Here is a 20,288-nt window from a genome sequence, read left to right as displayed (position 1 = left end):
AAGAAATCCCGTACACTGTACATGAAATCCGATTTATAATCATAAATCTTCAAAATACGACCTGGATTTTGAACTCTTTTAAAAGCCAATGAATTCTTGATCAATTACGAAATCCTGGAAAAATTCTAAATCCGAAAAAAAAAAACGAAATCCAAGAGATATCTCCAAGAAATTAAACCGAAGTATGATCGGATATGTGACAAGAAAAGCGCGTAAATAACTAAAACGTACACGATTAAGCAAAACAAAATGGAACGCGAAAAGCTATAAGACCAATTATTTTTTCACAAAGCGTCTTCATAACCAATTTTGGTTTTAAACTGCACTTTAGGTTTATCCATTAACACTATTGTTTTGTCTCAATATGCCAAGCTAACTTCTTATTAAAGAGTCTTTTTCTCAATCTACTCTATTCACCCCTTTGCAATATTATTCCCTAAGGCTAATCCTTAACCGTGTCATCCGTTCACGCGTGCTCTTATTATTGTTTTCTTAATACCCTAAATTTATCCCTTTAGACTATTCTCCGTCCTCGTGCGTATTTTTTCCTCTCAGTAAGTTGCTTTATCTTATTCTCCGTGTGCGCAATCCTTTTATTTTATTTTTAGTCCCCGAAGCAACAATGGTTTTGACATAGGAACTTCTTGCGAGTTAACGACATTTACCTTGCAATTAGGACGAAAGTATAGATTTTTGAGCTTTGGGCTCAGCAACACTTTTAATCAGCATTTTAGAAACTACATAATATCCAAATTTATAGATAACTATTATTTATATTTTCAAATTATTGTCTTTTCAAAAGACCTCTCTTCTTAATTAGCCACTTTTTTCCACTATTTGCTAATTAGCTACTATTTGCCAGTTTTGGCCTTTGGCCTAGACAAAAATTCAAAAAAGTGGCTTTTAGGAACACTGGTTCTATTTGCCTACATTTTTTGTTAAATTAATCAAACGTACATGGCGTCCTTACCTGAATAATTTGATATAATGTAGTTCCTTGCATGGTCCCGATATAGTATTTACCCTTCTTTATTAAAGAAAACAAACCGCAAACCGTTTCAATAAGCGGTTCTTTAAAAGTAACGGTACTCGTAGAAGTGAGTCTCGAAGAGTAAACGGATATTGAGATGTCCGTAAATATCGATGAAATTATCATTAAAATTGTGGACGCCACAGCAAAAAAATGACTTTTCCGTGTCTTCTGAAAGTAGAAATCGGTTTTCTAAAATTTTAACGGCGTTATTTACATCTAATATATCGATACTCATTTATCATTTCAGTAAGAACTGAAATCGTTTTCACTAATGGAATAGGACATAAAAATCTATGATTTTTTTATTTTTATTGAAACACGCATGCTTTAATGAGCAGTTTTGTATAATACGTGGCAGAGCCGTACATATATAGCCCAAATAGCGCCCTGGGCAAAACATCAAACTGGTAGAAATCTTCGATTGTAGAAGAAAGGTACAGTACAATTCTTTACTTTAAAATGCAAAAAACAGGGAGCACATGTGAACACTTTATTTTAAAAGATTAATATTTTTTTGCAAATTTTGATGAAATTTAAATATGGGATATATATTGGGAATAATTAGGCTAATCATGAAATGAAAACCTTTTTTTCCTTTTTTGGAAAAATACGGAAAAATATTCCGGAAAAGGGGCCGCGGAAATTTTTCTGAAACTTTTCCAAGGATAACTTTTTCCTTTGAAACTTTTCCGACTTACAACTCTAATTAAAACGGATTAGGGCCTATTTATAACGGTATATTAGAATAACCTTAACAAATTATTGATTCGTCTTGTGGGGCGCTTTAATAAAGCTCCCATTAAATCGACGTTCGTTCGGTAGAATCCCTTTTATCCGAAAATGCTATTCATCCAAATATTTTTAAAACAACACGCCTCATTCAGCCGAATTCATATACCAATAAAAAAGGCACAATTCATATTTCCCACCGTAATTGTGAGCTTAAACTGATCATTTTAGATTAATTTTTAAAAAACGATAATATTTGAAATCGAAAGTCTGGACCAATACAAATTTGGATCAAGGAGTATTAAAAACAATATAACAAACCCCGTCTAATTATCTAAAATCAATCTTCTAGAATCGTATTTAATAATTACATAAAATTGCGTTTTAAAGCGTTTGTCATCTTAAAGCTTTTATTAAACAACATGGTAAATCGAAAATAACCCAGATCCGTTTTCATTGTACATATCGTTATTTCAGCTCCAAGAATGAAAATCTTTGCAAAACAAAACAAACTACTAGTAACTTAAATCAAAAATGGCCAAAGCTTCACATTCGTTGGGTTTCCCCTAACTTTAGGAGAAAAACAAACATTATTAGTCACAGCATATTACTAGACGTTTTTCTGATAATAGAAATGATGATTTTTTAATCTTTTGGGGCCAAGTCACACTGCCGTTCCATGATTGATATTCACTTTTAGGTAAAAATCCTGTTTTAGCATTCAGAAGTGCATATTTGACTGAGCGTGTAGTGGAGATTTAAGATTAATTAAACGCCCAAGAATTATTACCTATAAAACACTTTATATTCCCTTTAAAGAATTTAAATGTAACAAAACAACAAAGTTTTCTTTTACATTGTGTTTTCACTACCTCGTTACTTATTCGATTTGGCGATGTAACACTGCTCTTCGTCCATTTTTGTCTGCGTCGCCTGTGATCAGTCCACTTCAGCGAAAGTCGGATTAGAAAGTAGAAAATCAGACCAGCCATCCATACCTGATGAAAAACAAATAATTTTTAGACTCTTAAATTTTTTGCAATTTCTCTGTCGAAGGTAAATCGTACCTGGTTGGAAAACGGACTCATAAAGAAGAAAGCCGAGCCTCTTTCGGAAGAGTTGGGATATCGAACGAAGAAGGATGCCGAATCATCGAAGAAAGGAGTCGTAAAGTCAACAACTGCCATTCTCTCAGGAAAGGCTGATATTAAGTCCACAGCTAAACTAACTTCCTTCATTCGAAACGAAAAGATAGGGTAAGAACCAGTCCAACAGGGAATCAACTTTACCGACATAAATACGGATAAAATGCGACTCTAAAATAACTAATACTTACGTTTCTACGTATCATTCCGATGAGGCCAGTCCAAGATTGGTTGCTCAATTGTCTTCCATATTCATTGTCTTGAGGAGTTACCAAACTGTAACTATAAAAATAAAATAAGGAAAAACGTTGCGAAGCCGACGATTGCCAAATATAATCCTTTTTAGATTTTCGCAAGACCAGATGTTTAGATGTTTAGTGCTTCTAACCAAACACGAAAGATAAGGCACATTTTTGGCGTCATTTGGTATATAATTTGTATTTATATTTAGTGATATCTGCAGTTGCTCTAGAGCTTAGGATTTTATTTATATTTTAAGATGTCACCGATGTGCTCAGAATACAATCCGAAATAAAACTTTCGACTTTTACAAAAAATTTCTTAGTGTACCAAAACTTTCGTCGTGTACAAAAACTTTCAACGTTTACAAAAACTTTCAACGTGTACAAAAATTTCGTCGTGTACAAAAATTAGCATTAAAACGTCCCAAACATAGTAAACAATAACTTCTCGATATAAACCATACATCATTTTCCAAAACTGTACACCCGAAAGTACATGCACTCGTCATAGAATACCTTCCAACGAGAGACCTGCATAGATATTCACATCAGTAAATCCCCAGAATAGATTATTATACCACCGTTGCCAACCTTTAAGACGTGTTTACTGTACCACGGGCTAGAAAGTATCGTATTTTAGCTAACATAATCGTAAGTTTCAGAGCAACAAGAGCGAATTTTTCCATAATGAAATAAAAAATTTGCATTTTTTCTTGTGTATATAAATATTTTTAAATAAATAATCGACTTTTACACAATAAAAATTACTTAAAATTTTAAAACAATAAAGCACTACGTGTTTTGACGTGCACTCACGTCGTCCTCAGGTGCGAAACTGATTATTATTTAATAAAATAATTAAATAATAAAAATCAAGTGGTTACCTCAGAAACCCTATAAAATCTTTAAAAAATACTCATAAAAAACATGTTAAATATTTTTTTGCAATAGAAGAGTCGAGACCATCTTCTTTATTTATACATAGGTTATGTTTTTTTTTTATTTCTAATGATTCACAAATGTTAAGTTCGGTTGCTCTATGTTCATTTAACCTGACTCCCAAGTTGCGTTTGGTTTGGCTTATGTATTTCATTGGGCATTTTTTTAAATATATTTCATAAATTCCACTCTTTTGATACGCGTCAATTTTGTCTTTCCGGCTGGGTAGTGTTTGCTAAATTTTGTTGGTCGGTTTAAAAATGGAACCAAACCAAAATAAAAAAAAACGTTTCCGATATATATAAAAAATAGGCTTACCCCGCCACAGTGTTTCCAAATGACCAAAAACGGCAAAATAGGGAAAAAAAAACTATAATTTAAACATTGTTTGAATATTTGGAATAAAAATAAAAGGTGATTAACGGAGAACCAAATTTTTTCACCTGCGCCAAATAGCGGCCAAGTTTGCTTCCCTTTGATAAAACAGGGATATCGTTGGTGGCATTCATTAGCAAGTAATGTCGTTTTTAAACACTATAAAAGTAACGTGCATAGGTGCCTTTATTTTTTGTTTACATTCAATTTCGTTGTCCAAAAACCACTTTTTAGGCATGTTTACACGCATTTTACGCGGAAAGGAGCGAGTGGAAACCCAAATTTTTCAAAGGTGCTCTAGTAAAAATCCAAATATGTTCATTCCATAAATATGGTAAGTCTCCCTTACGGCTTTTGGGTGAAAGTCGTGTTTCAAAAGTGCACGTTTATTTCAAAGAATTAGACCTAAGGCGCCGCATTGGGCTTGAAAATGTGTTATTGGGGAAAATTCTTCAATTGTGGATAAAAACATTGCTTACAAGGAAATGCCTTTTTTACTTCTCCGAGGGGACTTTGTACCCTAGGAGAGGTTATACAACCACCGTTTCAGTCTGTCTTTCTGGTCTACGAACGCGTTCGCATTTTCGGGGCAAAGGGTAATCGCTGCGTAGGCAGTTTCAAGGCTCACTGCGTACGCAGTCGAATAACCGTTTTAGCAGTTTAAGCGTTGGCAAAACCACCGTGTGACGGAAAGCCTTAACGGATAAATTGGCAATTGCGTTGGGTTGTTTTTTTGTTAACGCCCACCGTCGCGCCGGTTGTTATGGGTGCGTTCTCCCCAACTCCTTCTTATTGACTTTTGGGACGGACCGAGTGCTGAGTGTTATGTGATCCTCTCAACGTCCAATGGCAGGGTTTTCACTAATTGTTCACGGTAATCGTCTTAATGTCAATTTGCGATCGCATCAGGTGGGTTTCGAACCCTAGATCGCCTGCTTGACAGGTGGACGTTCTACCGCAGAACCACCGACCACCATCACGCTTCATCGAAAATTAGACGTTCAGCTTCATCGAAAGCGTATTTAATAGAGAATGAAATTTTGGCAAAATTGAAATAGAACAAGATTTCGTGTAAGATTTAAATTATTGCATCGAAGAGATTCTAATTTAGCGATTTCTCTATTTATTAAAAACAAATGCGCCAGCCAGGTTTTGAATCCGGGCCGTTCAGTTAGGCAGTCGAGCGCTCTACCACAGAACCAACGATAACTCCTTAGCTATAATGCAAATAAGACACTCATCGTAAGCATAATAGTTAATAAAGTCTTGAATTTTTTTACGAATGAAATTATGAAGGCCTAATCTGGTTTTTTTACGAATGAAATTATGAAGACTTACTCTTGTTTAATATAATAAGTTGCTTAATTTCAATTTGGTACTTTTGATTTTGTTTTTTTAATGAATGGAGTTAAATATTTTTTTCTTCTATTATTTGACGTTTTATTTTTGTTGTTGTATATTTTTTTATCTTTTATTCTTTTAAAATTATTTACTTCTTCCGCGAAATATTTCCTTTTTTGGAGGAACCTTTTTGTCACTTATTTTTTGTCTATTAATGTTTTGAGAATATTTATGTTTTCGGAAAGGATCATTTTTGATGGAACCTTCAAAAGTGTATACGTCGTATTTTCAAGCTTCTCCGGTTTGATTATAACTAGGTCGAAACATCGTAATTTATTAATGCTTATTCTTATAGACTTAAAATTTGTGATACTGTTGTATTTTTGCGGTGGTGTTGGTTTGGCGTTTAATATTTAAAATTCAGTTAAGTGCCTTTTCTGTGCTTTGTTTAATTAAGCGTCGTTATAACGCGTGGAGAATGAACTCCGAGGAGAGGTAATATTACGGTCTTGACCGACCTGTTTAAAGGAAATTCGATCGTTTAGGAGAAGCTTTAGCTACGGCACGGCTGCGGTGTTCGGCAAACGTGACAAATTAACGACAGTAGTAAGCAATTAGCTGATTTACATTAAAAAGCAACTAAGAATCGCATTTGTTTATTGACTTATATTATTACTCCTAGTGGTATTAATTAATTTGGTACCAATAAAATATAGTTTGTCATATTAGTCTCAGCTATAGTAGTCAATGAGCCAGACGAGGCAGCACGTTGGTACCTGCGAGTATACTGTATACACAATACACACGGTATAAGTTTGTATATATTTATTTATAGGCAAAACGGGCGTGGAATTTAGTCGCATATTGAAACTCGACTTTCACCCAAAACCCATGAAGGGAAACTTAGAATATTTCTGGAATTGGTATATATGGATGTTTACCAGAGAACCTTTAAAAATTTTTGGGTTTCCGCGCACTCCTTTTTCCATAAAATGCGTGTTAACCTGCCTGAAAAGGCGGTTTATGGACACAAAAATTGAAAGGCAAAAAATAAAGACACCCATGGACATGATTTTTATAGTGTTTAATAATGCCTTTACGGGCTATGGAATTCCACCAACGACAACCTTGAACTCCCAAAGGGAAGCAAACTTCGCCGCTAGGGGGCGCAGCTGAAAAAATTTGGTTCTCCGTTAATCAACTTTCATCAAGCATTCCAAATATGCCAACATTAGTAACCTAATAGCGTTTCTATCCATTTTGCCGTTTTTTGGGTATTTGGAAACACTGTGTCCCGGCCTGTTGCTGACACTGCTACTGGTGTGACAGAGGAGATGTGTGCCGCGCCTTTCCCTAATCGAGATGCCTCGTTCGTAATACCCATCGCGAATTATTATTAAATCTGTTCGCATGTATATCTAGCTATACCCTTCTAAATCCAGGTTAGTGTTATTATAATATTATATTAATTTTATATTAATTATAATTTACCTGAAATTGAGATAACACGATAATGTCGAAAGAACTTCAAGGCAGTAATCTGAAATCGACGAAATTTTCAATTGGACACCAGCAGGTCTTCTTTCTTTGATCACCTGTTTGGAAAATTTCTATTTTCGTGCGCCTGTATTTAGCCTTGCCGCCGAGTCGGGTTGGGATCGGTTTTCTACAAACCGGACCAGATTATTACCACTGTGCGAGTATTAAGATTTTCGCCGAATTTAGTTTATTACAAAACCGACTCGACCCGACAGCAAGTCAACTTGTAGCTTAAGTAAATGAAAGGTTAAATAATAATTTTGTTTTGCTTCAAGGCAATAAAGGGTCCACGGTATTACTCCCTGTACAAATATTTATAACTTACCAGCGATGCAACCTTTAAAGTCACTTCCGTCATGTTTGTTTATTCATGCATGAAATCTAGAAAATTCAAAATTTTTAAATAATCTTAATGGTTTTTAGTATTTACAAATGTCAGAATTGAGTTTTTTACTTCTAAACATATGAAACAGATAAACATAAAAATTGAAAAAAAACACGTTTATTTATTATCAAATAGCAAACCTAATTAAATTCTAGACAAAGGATTAAAGGAGTCACTTTGGCAGTGGCAGAGGGGGAACGTCACGGGTGCCGAACATAATTTTAGAATTTCGTCAAAAAACTAAAATTCCACCATTTTAACTTTTTATAATACTTGAAAGACTGCTAAACGGAATTTGGAAATTATATCTGCAATAAAATGTTTGCTCTTTTTAATGAATCATGCAACAGTCATAGTTAAAGTTTCGTCCAACCATTATTTAATTTGGAACTGGATTAAAGTCATTTGAAGGGGAAAAATCCAAGAAATTGAACGAGAAGTTATCGTTTTTCATGCAGACAACATGATAATCTGCAGAGTGGTGTGAAACATGATGATTTATTAAACCGGTTTTAAACATGAGGTGTAAACGGGTTTGAAACATAAATATGTGTAAACTAGTTCAAAACATGTTGATGATCTGTAGAGCAGTTTAAAACATTTCAGAGAGCCATAGCCGTATTATAAATATTAAATTATTTCTTTAATCTATAAATTAGAACCAGCATATAGATTGCAACATACCCTCTTTAACAGTTACTTAGTCCATTTGTCGTAAAAATAAACTGATAAGTTTTTAAAATACATATGATTTAAAATCAATATGAAAAGCTAGTGTTACTAAAATTATCAGAGCGTAATGATAATTGACAAGAATACGGTCACACCCTTTAATTTTTAAGTAGCTTTTAAATTTAAAAGAAGAAGATAAATTTTAATACTTTATTTTCTGTTCCCAGAGTAGAACAGAAAATTGTTGTAGCAACGGTACAGTGCCTCTTCTACGCCCTGAGATCATTACTCTTATGAAGTAGTTAGTCTTTCTAGCAAACTAGATGGTACATTTTGGAGTGGAGGTATAAAAGACTTTTATAGCGCTGAGAAAGAGGTGAAGTTTTAAGCATAAATGACATTTTCATCGACCGTGGACGGTGGACGACAAATATTGACGTCTACACAACTGCTAATGAAGAAAGTTTACCATTTGATAACGTGAATACGAACCACCGATGAACTCTTTTCGTGTGTTTTAACCATTTGATAACGTTTCTTCATATATTTTGCATACTAAATGGATAAATGTAAGTGTTGGACGTGAACAACATCATTATCCGTAGAATCCAGATAACACAAGAACTTAAATTATTCCGGTGTGCTTGGCACTTTGAAATGTAAAATAAAGAAAGTTTTGTTTACTCATATACAGGGTTTTTAAATTGATTGTTACAAGCTTAATTCTTGAAAACGACATGAAATTTCAAAGGTATATGCAACGCATTGTAATCAATTGAATTAGTAAAAAATTTAAGCATTTATTGGCGTTATGGCAATTTTATTTTTCATTGGTAAGTCACAGGCCAAGGTAACATTGAGAAAGTTGAAGAGCTTATTGAAAAAAGTAAAAATACAATTGGATCGTCAAAAGTACGGTTGTTGTTTCAAGAGTTTCAATGGCTTGAAAGAAATGTTGGCGAGTCACGGCTCGAAACTTTCCTTGTTTTTAATAAAAAATAATAAATAATTTTTCCACCTAATCACGGTTTTATTCTTTGCTAACCTATATATTTGTAAAGTGATGTTCCAAAGTTGGTTTACCATTTAATATATAAAATGATACAACTGCCTTACAAAATTAATCTTTGAAGATATTAAATCAAGTTAAGTATCCCTTGTTATACTTTACAACATCTTGACCATGTACTTAAGTTTTATAATAGTAAAGGAATAGAAGTGCAAATTTGGTAAGTGTTTTGAAAATCCAAATCGTAACTGTCGACCTAGTCACAGAAGTGTTACCCACGTGATCGATGACTAAAATTATACCAAAAACATCTATCCGAGGTTCCGTAGACAATATCCAAACAACATCAACATGGAATATGTGGTTTTGAAGTTCTTCAGTGCTTATCCTCGGTCGATTATCAGAACTAAGAACAACTAACTATATCCGAAGAGTTGTGAAACGACATCGATACCATCCTTACCGAGCGAAAATCCTTGAAGCACTAAGCGATGGGGATACGCATTACCTTTACAAATTTTCCAACGAATTGAATATCATGTCAGATGGAGACCAGGAGTTTCTGAGTTATCTACTAGTGTCCGATGAGTGCTCCTTTTCGAGAGATGGACCAATCAAACACCAGAACAATCATATCTGGAACTGCATGATACCAACTGCGGATTTCCTCGGCACCATGAAGAACATTACATAGTACATGTTTGGGCAGGTCTCGTAGGATTTAGAGTCATTGGCCCATTTTTCTTTCCGCCTAGCCTAGTAACTAAGGTCCTCGGGGGCCCCGCAAAACTCTTTTTGGGTCCCCTGTTGTTTGACTCTTTTTGAGAAACTATAGTTTACTACAATAAACAATGTCGTATTTAGGGGGAGTTTGGATATTTAACGCTTTTACAGCTATACTTCCATCTTTTTCCTCCTTTTCCTTCCAACTTTCCCGATTACCGAAAACCAGTACAAAATGCATTCGTAGATACCTGCTAGCTATGATAATGTATTTCAGGGCAGGACTTACTTGCTAGGTGAAGGCGTAAATATAAATTTGTCGTATAGCACTATAAGAGAGGGAATGTAATAGGTGAACTATGAATAAATAGTATATATCGTTTTGAGATTAAAGGGGAGCTGTCATTCGCTCTTAATCTAGTAAACCAGTCTGGTCCGAAACTATGTTAAGTGCTTTCTAGAAAATTAAAATACATAAAATAAATTACTCTACGGCGGCCATCTTGTCAATAGGAGCTTTTCCCCACGATACGGTGGAAAATCGACGTCGTGATTGGCCCGATAAGCGTTTTTGGAATTTTTGTTGTTTTTTCTACTACCCGTGGGTGCAGCTTATTTATAAAAGTGCTTCGCCGGTAGGCGGCGGGGGCTTCTTCAGCTCTTGCTGGTTTCGACTCACTTTGACAAGATGTCTGCACTTTCCGCACCTCAACGGGACTCGTCTTTTGTTATTCCAGTAGTGAGTGGTTCATTTCCATTTTATACCATTATTTACTAGGCCAACACGTTGGGTCTCAAAGCTATCTTGATCCTTTATTAAAATATTGCTTGGTTTACAAGAGCATGTTACAATTGGTGGCAACGGTAAAAGCTTATTGAATTTTTCTCTCTTCTCTTTATTGTCTGGACCTGCTCGTGGTGCTGGAATTTTTTATGAATACAGGTTGGAACCCGAATCGGGATGGTTCTAAGGTATCCCCTTTGTCGCCATGAAGTGAGAAGGTACGTTTGAACACTAAGACATTATTGGCTCACTCTTGATTCCGGGTTGTTGGTATTGACTGGGGGTAAGGTAAAACATAGAAACGGCACTTGGTTTAGTGTTTTCGCTTCGTAAACTTACGATGGATGACGAGCTGATCTACAGGAGGCGGCGTCTAAACGTACTAGGCGTAAGAATATTGCTACACCGCATTTCGATTTTAGTGGATTGGTTGAGGAATATCCACAGTCGTATTTGTCAAAATTAGAGAGGTTTCGGGAGGTAGAGGGTTTGTCAACCGGCGAGTTAAAGAGGGTAATCCCGTTAACTTTGAAGGGTCAGGCGGATGTCTGGTGGTCCACTGCCACGATTTTCCAAACTTTTAACGAATTTGAAAATACATTGAAATTAAAATTTTTAACTACAGTTTATGAGAGGGTGTTACGGCAAATATTGATGTCCCGCACTCAAACTCGGAATGAGGAACCCAATGTTTTTATGGCAGATGTGGTATTCTTGGATCATCATCTATCGGAACCCTTTACGGAGGTATTTTTTTAAGATCATATCTTTGATGGTCTTCAATTTGAGTTGGCCTCTTTTATCTCATTTCGGTTGTGCAAGTGTTGAAATGATTTAGGGGGTGAAATTGCTTGTGCAAAACGTTTGTTAGTACGTCAGAGGGCATCTGTCCAGAAATCGCCAAGGTTCCCAAGCGGGTTTTCCATCAGGTGGTGGTAGAACTGCGGCTAATTGGGGCTCACGATATGATGATGGTAAAGCGGATAGTGGTACACGGGGTAGTAGGCCTTGGAGGCCTCGTTGTTTTAATTGTAGAAAGGATGGCCATTATGCTGACCAATGTCCAGAGACAGACTCAACTGACTCAAAAAACAAGTTGGACGCGCAGGAGGGATAGAGAAGCTCCAGTGCCCAGCATCTAAAACTTCTCTGTTTAATTTAATTTATGAAATGACAACAGAAGAAGGCGCAAGTTCAGGAGTTTCTGCCTAATGGGGCGAGAGTTAATTGCTAAATTGATACAGGGTCGGATTTGTCTTATTTCTCAGAATCAGTTTGGGGGAGATTGTTTTCGGAATGGTCCCCTTCTGATTCCGTAGAGTTTGTTATTATGGCTAATGGTCAGTAGTCATCAATCTTGGATACTAAGAGTTATAATATTCGGATTAAGTGGCATCCTTTTAGCAAATACGTACATTTCAGTTTTACCTGACTGGTTCCAGGATGGGATTCTGGGTAAAGATTTCTTGGTCAATTACACGCCCAAGCGGGGGTTCCCGAAGGCCCCGTAGAAATAATTGACATTAACCGATTCCAAATTATTTTACCCGACTACCAAATTATATTAATCTCGGCGGAAGATAATTTCGATAAAGTGTTTATTGGACCTTTCAAAGAAAAACAAATTTTCCTCTTAAAAATTAAAGACCACACCCACGTAGTACGATCTTATTCGACCATGTTTGGGGCGCAATCTTTCTGTAAATATTGTCTTACCCTGTTATATAAAAACAAAGAAAAAGAACCACGACTGCAGACCCGAGCTTAAATGCCGTAGGTGTCACGGCTTATTCTTAATATAGGGACAACTTGTTTCAAACCGCGAGGTTAACGAATTTAAAATTGAACTTAAAATGACGGTTCCGAAACAATGTCATAATAATAATCAGCTAATACCAAAGGTCCAAGTCATCTAGCGACTTTTATTGCGATGTGTTAATATAATAATATAAGCGTCAAAACAACATTGTACGTGATTTACAGGAAATATGGCGTATACATTTGTTAAAAATAACAGAGATCGCCCCGCTTGACAAGTAGTTTACCCCGTTATGTACTGTTAAGAAGTCTGCAAAGGCGATGTTAATATACTTTTACAAGAAATTGATAATTATTAAGGACAAAACACCGACGCCGCCACCCTCAGAAGTAAATAATTTTCTACATTTAAAAAATATCTAAAAGTAGGACACGTCCTCAACGCAACTGGACCCCAAGGCACTACCTTAGTTCATTATAAGATTAAAAATGATAGTTTCGTAATTTCATTATCCCTTATCTTTCGTGAGCGATTCCTTTTTTATATATCAGACGAGACCAATGTTTCGATGGTACGGTAATATAAAACAATGTATACGTAAACGATATATGTACGTGAGGCATTGTTAGAATAACTTTACACGAATAATGTTTCTCCTGTTTGGGGCAACTTAACCAAATATTGAAACTTTTACAGTTTTCATATCAGGTAATCATGTATCCGAATGAAAATATCCATAAATTGCGACGTTTATACCTAAAAAATGCATTACATGATTGACAAACTAATAAAATTTCACTAGCAATCTTTATGGAAGACCCCTTTCCATAACCGTAAATCAGATGATCACGTGACGCGGCTTTTTCATCGAACTATCTAAAGAAAACGTGTTACACACGCTGAAACGCGAGTTCTTGAAATGTCTTTTGGCCACGCTTGATATGTAATTCCCCCTTTTCAACACATGTTTACGTCAGATGACCCCAAAGACCCTTCCTAACGGTCGACAGGAAATACTATCTTTACCCCGTTATTAACGTATTGACTATGTTAAAAAAAACTTGAAATATCCAAGATGGCCACTAAAAAACTAAACTCCCTAATATTTTCACAAACTTTACCCCAAAAATAACCTTGAATACACAGTTTACAATTCATAAATTTTAGTTTCCTAAGGCTTATTATTCACGATGGCCAGGCTACCTACAAACTTTACCCCCTAATGTGTAAACAATGTTTCCCGCGCATCCTTATTAAAGGTTAAGTGACGGTAATATATAGTTTTTGATGCATTTACAATGTCATGATAATAATCAGCTAGGTCCAAGCCATCTACCGACTTTTAATGCGACGTTTTATATTAATATATATAAAAATCCGTTAGGAACTACTTGTTTAAAAGCGTTAAAAAAATTGATCTATTTCCCCTAATTTTCGGTCTATTCCCCCTTAATGTCCGCTTCACCTGACCATCTTACGTACGCGCCTATGAACTCTTTCCGTCTGCCAACCGTCATCAAAAACAGCGTCTTCAAAACACATGGTAAATTCGAGCCAAAAACTTTAAGAGGCTCACCACTAAAAGAAGTCAATGATCCCTAACGGTTAACGTATAATTATAAAAGTACAAACTTTACCCAGTATGCCTAGCCGTTGACAAGTAATAGAACCATACAAACTTTACCCAATATGCCTAACCGTTGACAAGTAATAGAACCATACAAACTTTACCCAATATGCCTAATCGTTGAGAAGTAATAGAACCCTACAAACTTTACCCAATATGCCTAACCGTTGACAAGTAATAGAACCATACAAACTTTACCCAATATGCCGAAACAACTTAACTAATTGTTTAACTAGTTGTTCATTGATGCATGCGGCGTTTACATTACCTAAACAAAACACATGTTAAATAATTTTCCCGCCAAAAATGCTATCCATAGAGCAAACACTTGTTCAGGTCAACGAACACTACTAAGCTTCCTAACCGTTGACAGGTATTAAAACAATACAAACTTTACCCCTAAATACCTCGGCACGCTCATTAATATTCACCCTTTTTTAAATGACCTTGAAGACCTGCACTCTAGTTAACTTGATTGACAGGTCAACTAATTAATTATTCAAAACACCTGTTAATCTCATTAATTATTCAGGTCACGCGCGCGTGACACGCGCTCGAGGGGGGGAGGCAACGCGTTTCCCCGCTTCATTCCCCCCGTCACGCAGCTGTGGACGTGAGGGGAAAGCATGGCGCCCCCCCCCCGCGTATCCAGAAAGACGGGGGTATACTACTTACGTATAATCTGTTTTCTTTTATTTAAAAACTGAACACAATCGGCTGAAACTTCAACGAAATTGGTCGAACGTCTATCTACCGTTAGAAACGTAAAATATATCTAATTTCATAGCCACGTTACCATACAGGCCTAAGTTATAGCGCGACTTGCGCTGTCCTTTTAACAGTGGCCAGCCCTTCGTGACACACGAGGTCACAGACAGCTCATTACACCTACTACTTCCGTTAACATCTGCGTTGAATTAAAAATTTCGTGAAACGTGGCTGCCCGGATCCCAAATCCGACGAACAATAGAATGAAAGAGAGCCCAAATATCGCGGCCGAAAGATAAGATTTATTCTACTATCACCACTTTAAACAGATATCGGTTTTCAAGCCCAGAATATTTGTTTATTTTTCTTCGACTTAGCCTGGTTAGCAAAGAGGTTATTTAACTTTAGGCAATACAAGGTCGCCTCCAAACGCTGTGGTTGCTAACGGCTAAGGTTGGCTACTTCGTGCCTAACGAAAGTCGTGACGTCATTGAGATAAGATTTATAAGAAAATTGCCAACATCACAACGGCCTAGTGGTTAGGCTCTTTGACTCGCGATAAGACAGACCTGAGATCGAATTCCGGCACTGGCGTTTTCAGCTCATTTCCAAGATTATGTGGTCATTTTGCCGAAATCTTTTAAAGATCACACGAACACCAAGTCCGCCTTTCGTCCTATAACAAAATCGTATATTTTGTTTTCAAAGTAACTTAAAGAACAAGTTATATGTAAAAGCGTAGCCGGTAACATTATTAAATTATTTTCATGTTCTTTAATTTATCTGTAACTTTTTTTAACGTTTACCAGATGCTTTTACTGGAAAAATATTTATAATTGAGATAGGTCGACTTTAATTGAAGAAAGTAAATTTTTCGATTTATCTTCTAATTTTGTTTTTATGGTTGAACAATGCAGCGAAGACCATTTTTGGTAATTTTGTATTTGATCTCGTATCTGCTCTTGTTACCGCTGGATCACGCCAAGGCTGAGGATAAACAACTTAGTAAGCTTAATATAGAAGATTCTTAACTCTCCCGATTAGATTAAAGATTTAAATGACGTCGTTAATGTTGGCAATAAACTGAACAAAATATTTCCTGTAAATATCTTTTTTCTGTTACAAACTGGGATTTTAATGTAAGCGAGCAGAAGAGATTGTTAGTCACGTGTTCGTTGCTGCTCTCGCCATCTAGCTCAATTTCAGTCAAAACATTTCAGGCTTAATTTTCATTGGCTCAATAAATACCGAGTGTTATGAACTACCAATTTCGAAGAGTTCGTTGCGCCATTACGGCAGTTTTCTAAAAAAAAAAGACCAATCACGCTACAAAAAAATGTGGCCGTTCACTCCTGAAAAAAACAAGAAATAAAAAATAAAATAACCAATCTGAGTGATCCAGTCTTTTCGAGGTGTGGTGGGGGAAAGTATAAAGGATAAGTGGCGAATTAGGAGAATATTTTTATCGGTCTATTTCATCACTTATGTTGCCAATGCCTAAACTTTATTAGGCCAATAATAAAAACTAACCAGTCAGATTGATCAAAAAAATAATATATTCTGAAATTAATCATTATTGCCATTTCATGCATTAATATTCTCAGGTTAGAATATTTTAAATATTAATTTAATTATCGTTTTAGCGACTCTGCTAGGCGAAACGCACGAGTAAATGCAATTTACTTCTAGAATAGATTCCTCGATTTTTAGATGGATTTTGATCATTCCTTATTATATAAAGTAGAACACTAAAATTAAGCCGTAAAATACTGAAGCAGCGTTACCGCGTTTAATAGCGACCATAATGGCTTGGATCAAGTAAGAAACCGAGTGCGGTTTACCGTTGACAATTGGAATCCTTCCGCCTATAGCGTGGGCTAGTTCCAAACCTTTGCGGCCGAAGAGGCCAAGAGTTTCAATGGCCACCGCTTTAAACATATACCGTTGCTCAAGCGCCGAGTATTTGGGTTTTTACTTTGATTCAGCGAGAGAAGCGGTCTAGATAGAAAGAAGAACGCAAATAGGAAGGACCTAGAGGATGGATACGGGTAAAACCCCACACAAGTTATTTCCCTCTGGTCCGTGGGATCAAGGACACACCATCTGGCAGTTTTCCCTAGCCCCGTGACAGATCAGACGGCTCTAAAATAGATGAATCATCAGCAGACACGACTGCCCGTTTCAATATATCATTGACGGCAAAATGGCGACAGCGACGGCCAGAACTCTTCTAAGAACCAAGCTACCACAATCACGTGAGTGCGGCACACAAAGTTTAGCTCCCAAACGAAGGCCGACTGCTACGCGAAAGTTATCATAGGAGAGATGGGTTCCGACTTCCGAGAGGAGACAGAAGAACATGTATCCAATCATCGGACTCAGCCGAAGAAACCGAAAAAGGACGCTCTTTGTCGCGATAGGACGAAACACGAAAAACACCTCACACCTATTAAGGAAAAGGCCAGGTTAAAAATGTGTTTGATATTTGTCTGATCACGAAAATAAGGTAGAACATGCAATTGGAATTTTGTTTTTATTGGTAATATAGCAGACGAAAAATTATTGTTTTTTGTTATATGACTTCTACGAGTTAGACAGCACTTAGACAAACCATAGGGCGCAAAACCTTTGGATGAGGGGTGCTTAGCTGCATAAGAGTGGAGTGAAACACCGCGAAGTGCTTTCCAAGGTAATATAACGCGAAGAGCTGTGCATATTGTTTTTTCAGTCTTTCACTATAATAGATAAATGTAGAAACCAAATTCCAAGTGCTTTTTTATTCATTTTTCGTGATCTTTCAAATGAGGATCTAAATTAGTACTAGGGCTTTTCCATTAACAGTTTTAGGCAGTTTCATATAGTAAAGATTTATATAGTAACGATTTATATAGTAAAGATTTATATAGTAACGATTTATATAGTAACGATTTATATAGTAACGATTTATATAGTAACTATTTATATAGTAACTATTTATATAGTAACTTTTTAAGGAAACTATTAAAAAAAATACTCTTTTTTCGTGATCTTTCAAATGAGGATCTAAATTAGTACTAGGGCTTTTCCATTAACAGTTTTAGGCAGTTTCATATAGTAACGATTTATATAGTAACGATTTATATAGTAACGATTTATATAGTAACTATTTATATAGTAACTATTTATATAGTAACTATTTATATAGTAACTTTTTAAGGAAACTATTAAAAAAATACTCTTTTTTCGTGATCTTTCAAATGAGGATCTAAATTAGTACTAGGGCTTTTCCATTAACAGTTTTAGGCAGTTTCATATAGTAACGATTTATATAGTAACGATTTATATAGTAACGATTTATATAGTAACGATTTATATAGTAACGATTTATATAGTAACGATTTATATAGTAACGATTTATATAGTAAAGATTTATATAGTAACGATTTATATAGTAACGATTTATATAGTAACGATTTATATAGTAACGATTTATATAGTAACGATTTATATAGTAACAATTTATATAGTAACGATTTATATAGTAACGATTTATATAGTAACGATTTATATAGTAACTATTTATATAGTAACTATTTATATAGTAACTTTTTAAGGAAACTATTAAAAAAAATACTCTTTTTTCGTGATCTTTCAAATGAGGATCTAAATAAGTACTAGGGCTTTTCCATTAACAGTTTTAGGCAGTTTCATATAGTAACGATTTATATAGTAACGATTTATATAGTAACGATTTATATAGTAACGATTTATATAGTAACGATTTATATAGTAACGATTTATTTAGTAACGATTTATATAGTAACGATTTATATAGTAACGATTTATATAGTAACGATTTATATAGTAACGATTTATATAGTAACGATTTATATAGTAAAGATTTATATAGTAACGATTTATATAGTAACGATTTATATAGTAACGATTTATATAGTAACGATTTATATAGTAACTATTTATATTGTAACTTTTTAAGGAAACTATTAAAAAAAATACTCTTTTTTCGTGATCTTTCAAATGAGGATCTAAATTAGTACTAGGGCTTTTCCATTAACAGTTTTAGGCAGTTTCATATAGTAACGATTTATATAGTAACGATTTATATAGTAACGATTTATATAGTAAAGATTTATATAGTAACGATTTATATAGTAACGATTTATATAGTAACGATTTATATAGTAACGATTTATAAAGTAACGATTTATATAGTAACGATTTATATAGTAACTATTTATATAGTAACTATTTATATAGTAACTTTTTAAGGAAACTATTAAAAAAAATACTCTTTTTTCGTGATCTTTCAAATGAGGATCTAAATTAGTACTAGGGCTTTTCCATTAACAGTTTTAGGCAGTTTCATATAGTAACGATTTATATAGTAACGATTTATATAGTAACGATTTATATAGTAACGATTTATATAGTAACGATTTATATAGTAACGATTTATATAGTAACTATTTATATAGTAACTTTTTAAGAAAACTATTAAAAAAAATACTCTTTTTTCGTGATCTTTCAAATGAGGATCTAAATTAGTACTAGGGCTTTTCCATTAACAGTTTTAGGCAGTTTAATATAGTAACGATTTATATAGTAACGATTTATATAGTAACGATTTATATAGTAACGATTTATATAGTAACGATTTATATAGTAAAGATTTATATAGTAACGATTTATATGGTAACGATTTATATAGTAACGATTTATATAGTAACGATTTATATAGTAACTTTTTAAGGAAACTATTAAAAAAAATACTCTTTTTTCGTGATCTTTCAAATGAGGATCTAAATTAGTACTAGGGCTTTTCCATTAACAGTTTTAGGCAGTTTCATATAGTAACGATTTATATAGTAACGATTTATATAGTAACGATTTATATAGTAACGATTTATATAGTAACGATTTATATAGTAAAGATTTATATAGTAACGATTTATATAGTAACGATTTATATAGTAACGATTTATATAATAACGATTTATAAAGTAACGATTTATATAGTAACGATTTATATAGTAACGATTTATATAGTAACTATTTATATAGTAACTATTTATATAGTAACTTTTTAAGGAGACTATTAAAAAAATACTCGTTTTTCGTGATCTTTCAAATGAGGATCTAAATTAGTACTAGGGCTTTTCCATTAACAGTTTTAGGCAGTTTCATATAGTAACGATTTATATAGTAACGATTTATATAGTAACGATTTATATAGTAACGATTTATATAGTAAAGATTTATATAGTAACGATTTATATAG

The 20,288-nt window shown here is 34.5% G+C and overlaps 1 protein-coding gene across 3 annotated transcripts; it reads right to left on the bottom strand.

Annotated features, from left to right (window-relative positions):
* Positions 1–2,189: 2,189 nt before the first annotated feature.
* LOC149959065 (putative glutamate receptor) lies at positions 2,190–15,238 on the bottom strand. Of its 3 annotated transcripts, none has more exons than XM_090165138.1 (7): positions 14,978–15,238; positions 7,669–7,724; positions 7,296–7,399; positions 3,099–3,189; positions 2,830–2,994; positions 2,619–2,760; positions 2,190–2,552 (listed from the first exon to the last, which is right to left on the bottom strand). In XM_090165138.1, the coding sequence occupies exons 2-7, from the start codon at positions 7,699–7,701 to the stop codon at positions 2,527–2,529; spliced, it is 561 nt and encodes a 186-aa protein (XP_090021264.1). In that variant the 5' UTR covers positions 7,702–7,724; positions 14,978–15,238; the 3' UTR covers positions 2,190–2,526. The 3 variants fall into 3 exon arrangements, with proteins under 3 accessions (XP_090021264.1, XP_090021263.1, XP_090021262.1); XM_090165137.1 differs by having other exon boundaries at positions 2,635–2,760; XM_090165136.1 differs by having other exon boundaries at positions 2,190–2,760.
* Between the last annotated feature and the right edge of the window lie 5,050 nt (positions 15,239–20,288).

This window comes from Leiobunum rupestre, chromosome 2 (genome assembly GCF_980474605.1).
Source record: "Leiobunum rupestre chromosome 2, qqLeiRupe1.1.hap1, whole genome shotgun sequence".
NCBI classification, from domain to species: domain Eukaryota; kingdom Metazoa; phylum Arthropoda; class Arachnida; order Opiliones; family Sclerosomatidae; genus Leiobunum; species Leiobunum rupestre.
The sequence above is the reverse complement of the archived record's forward strand: the minus strand, read 5'-3'. Positions and strand labels throughout refer to the sequence as shown.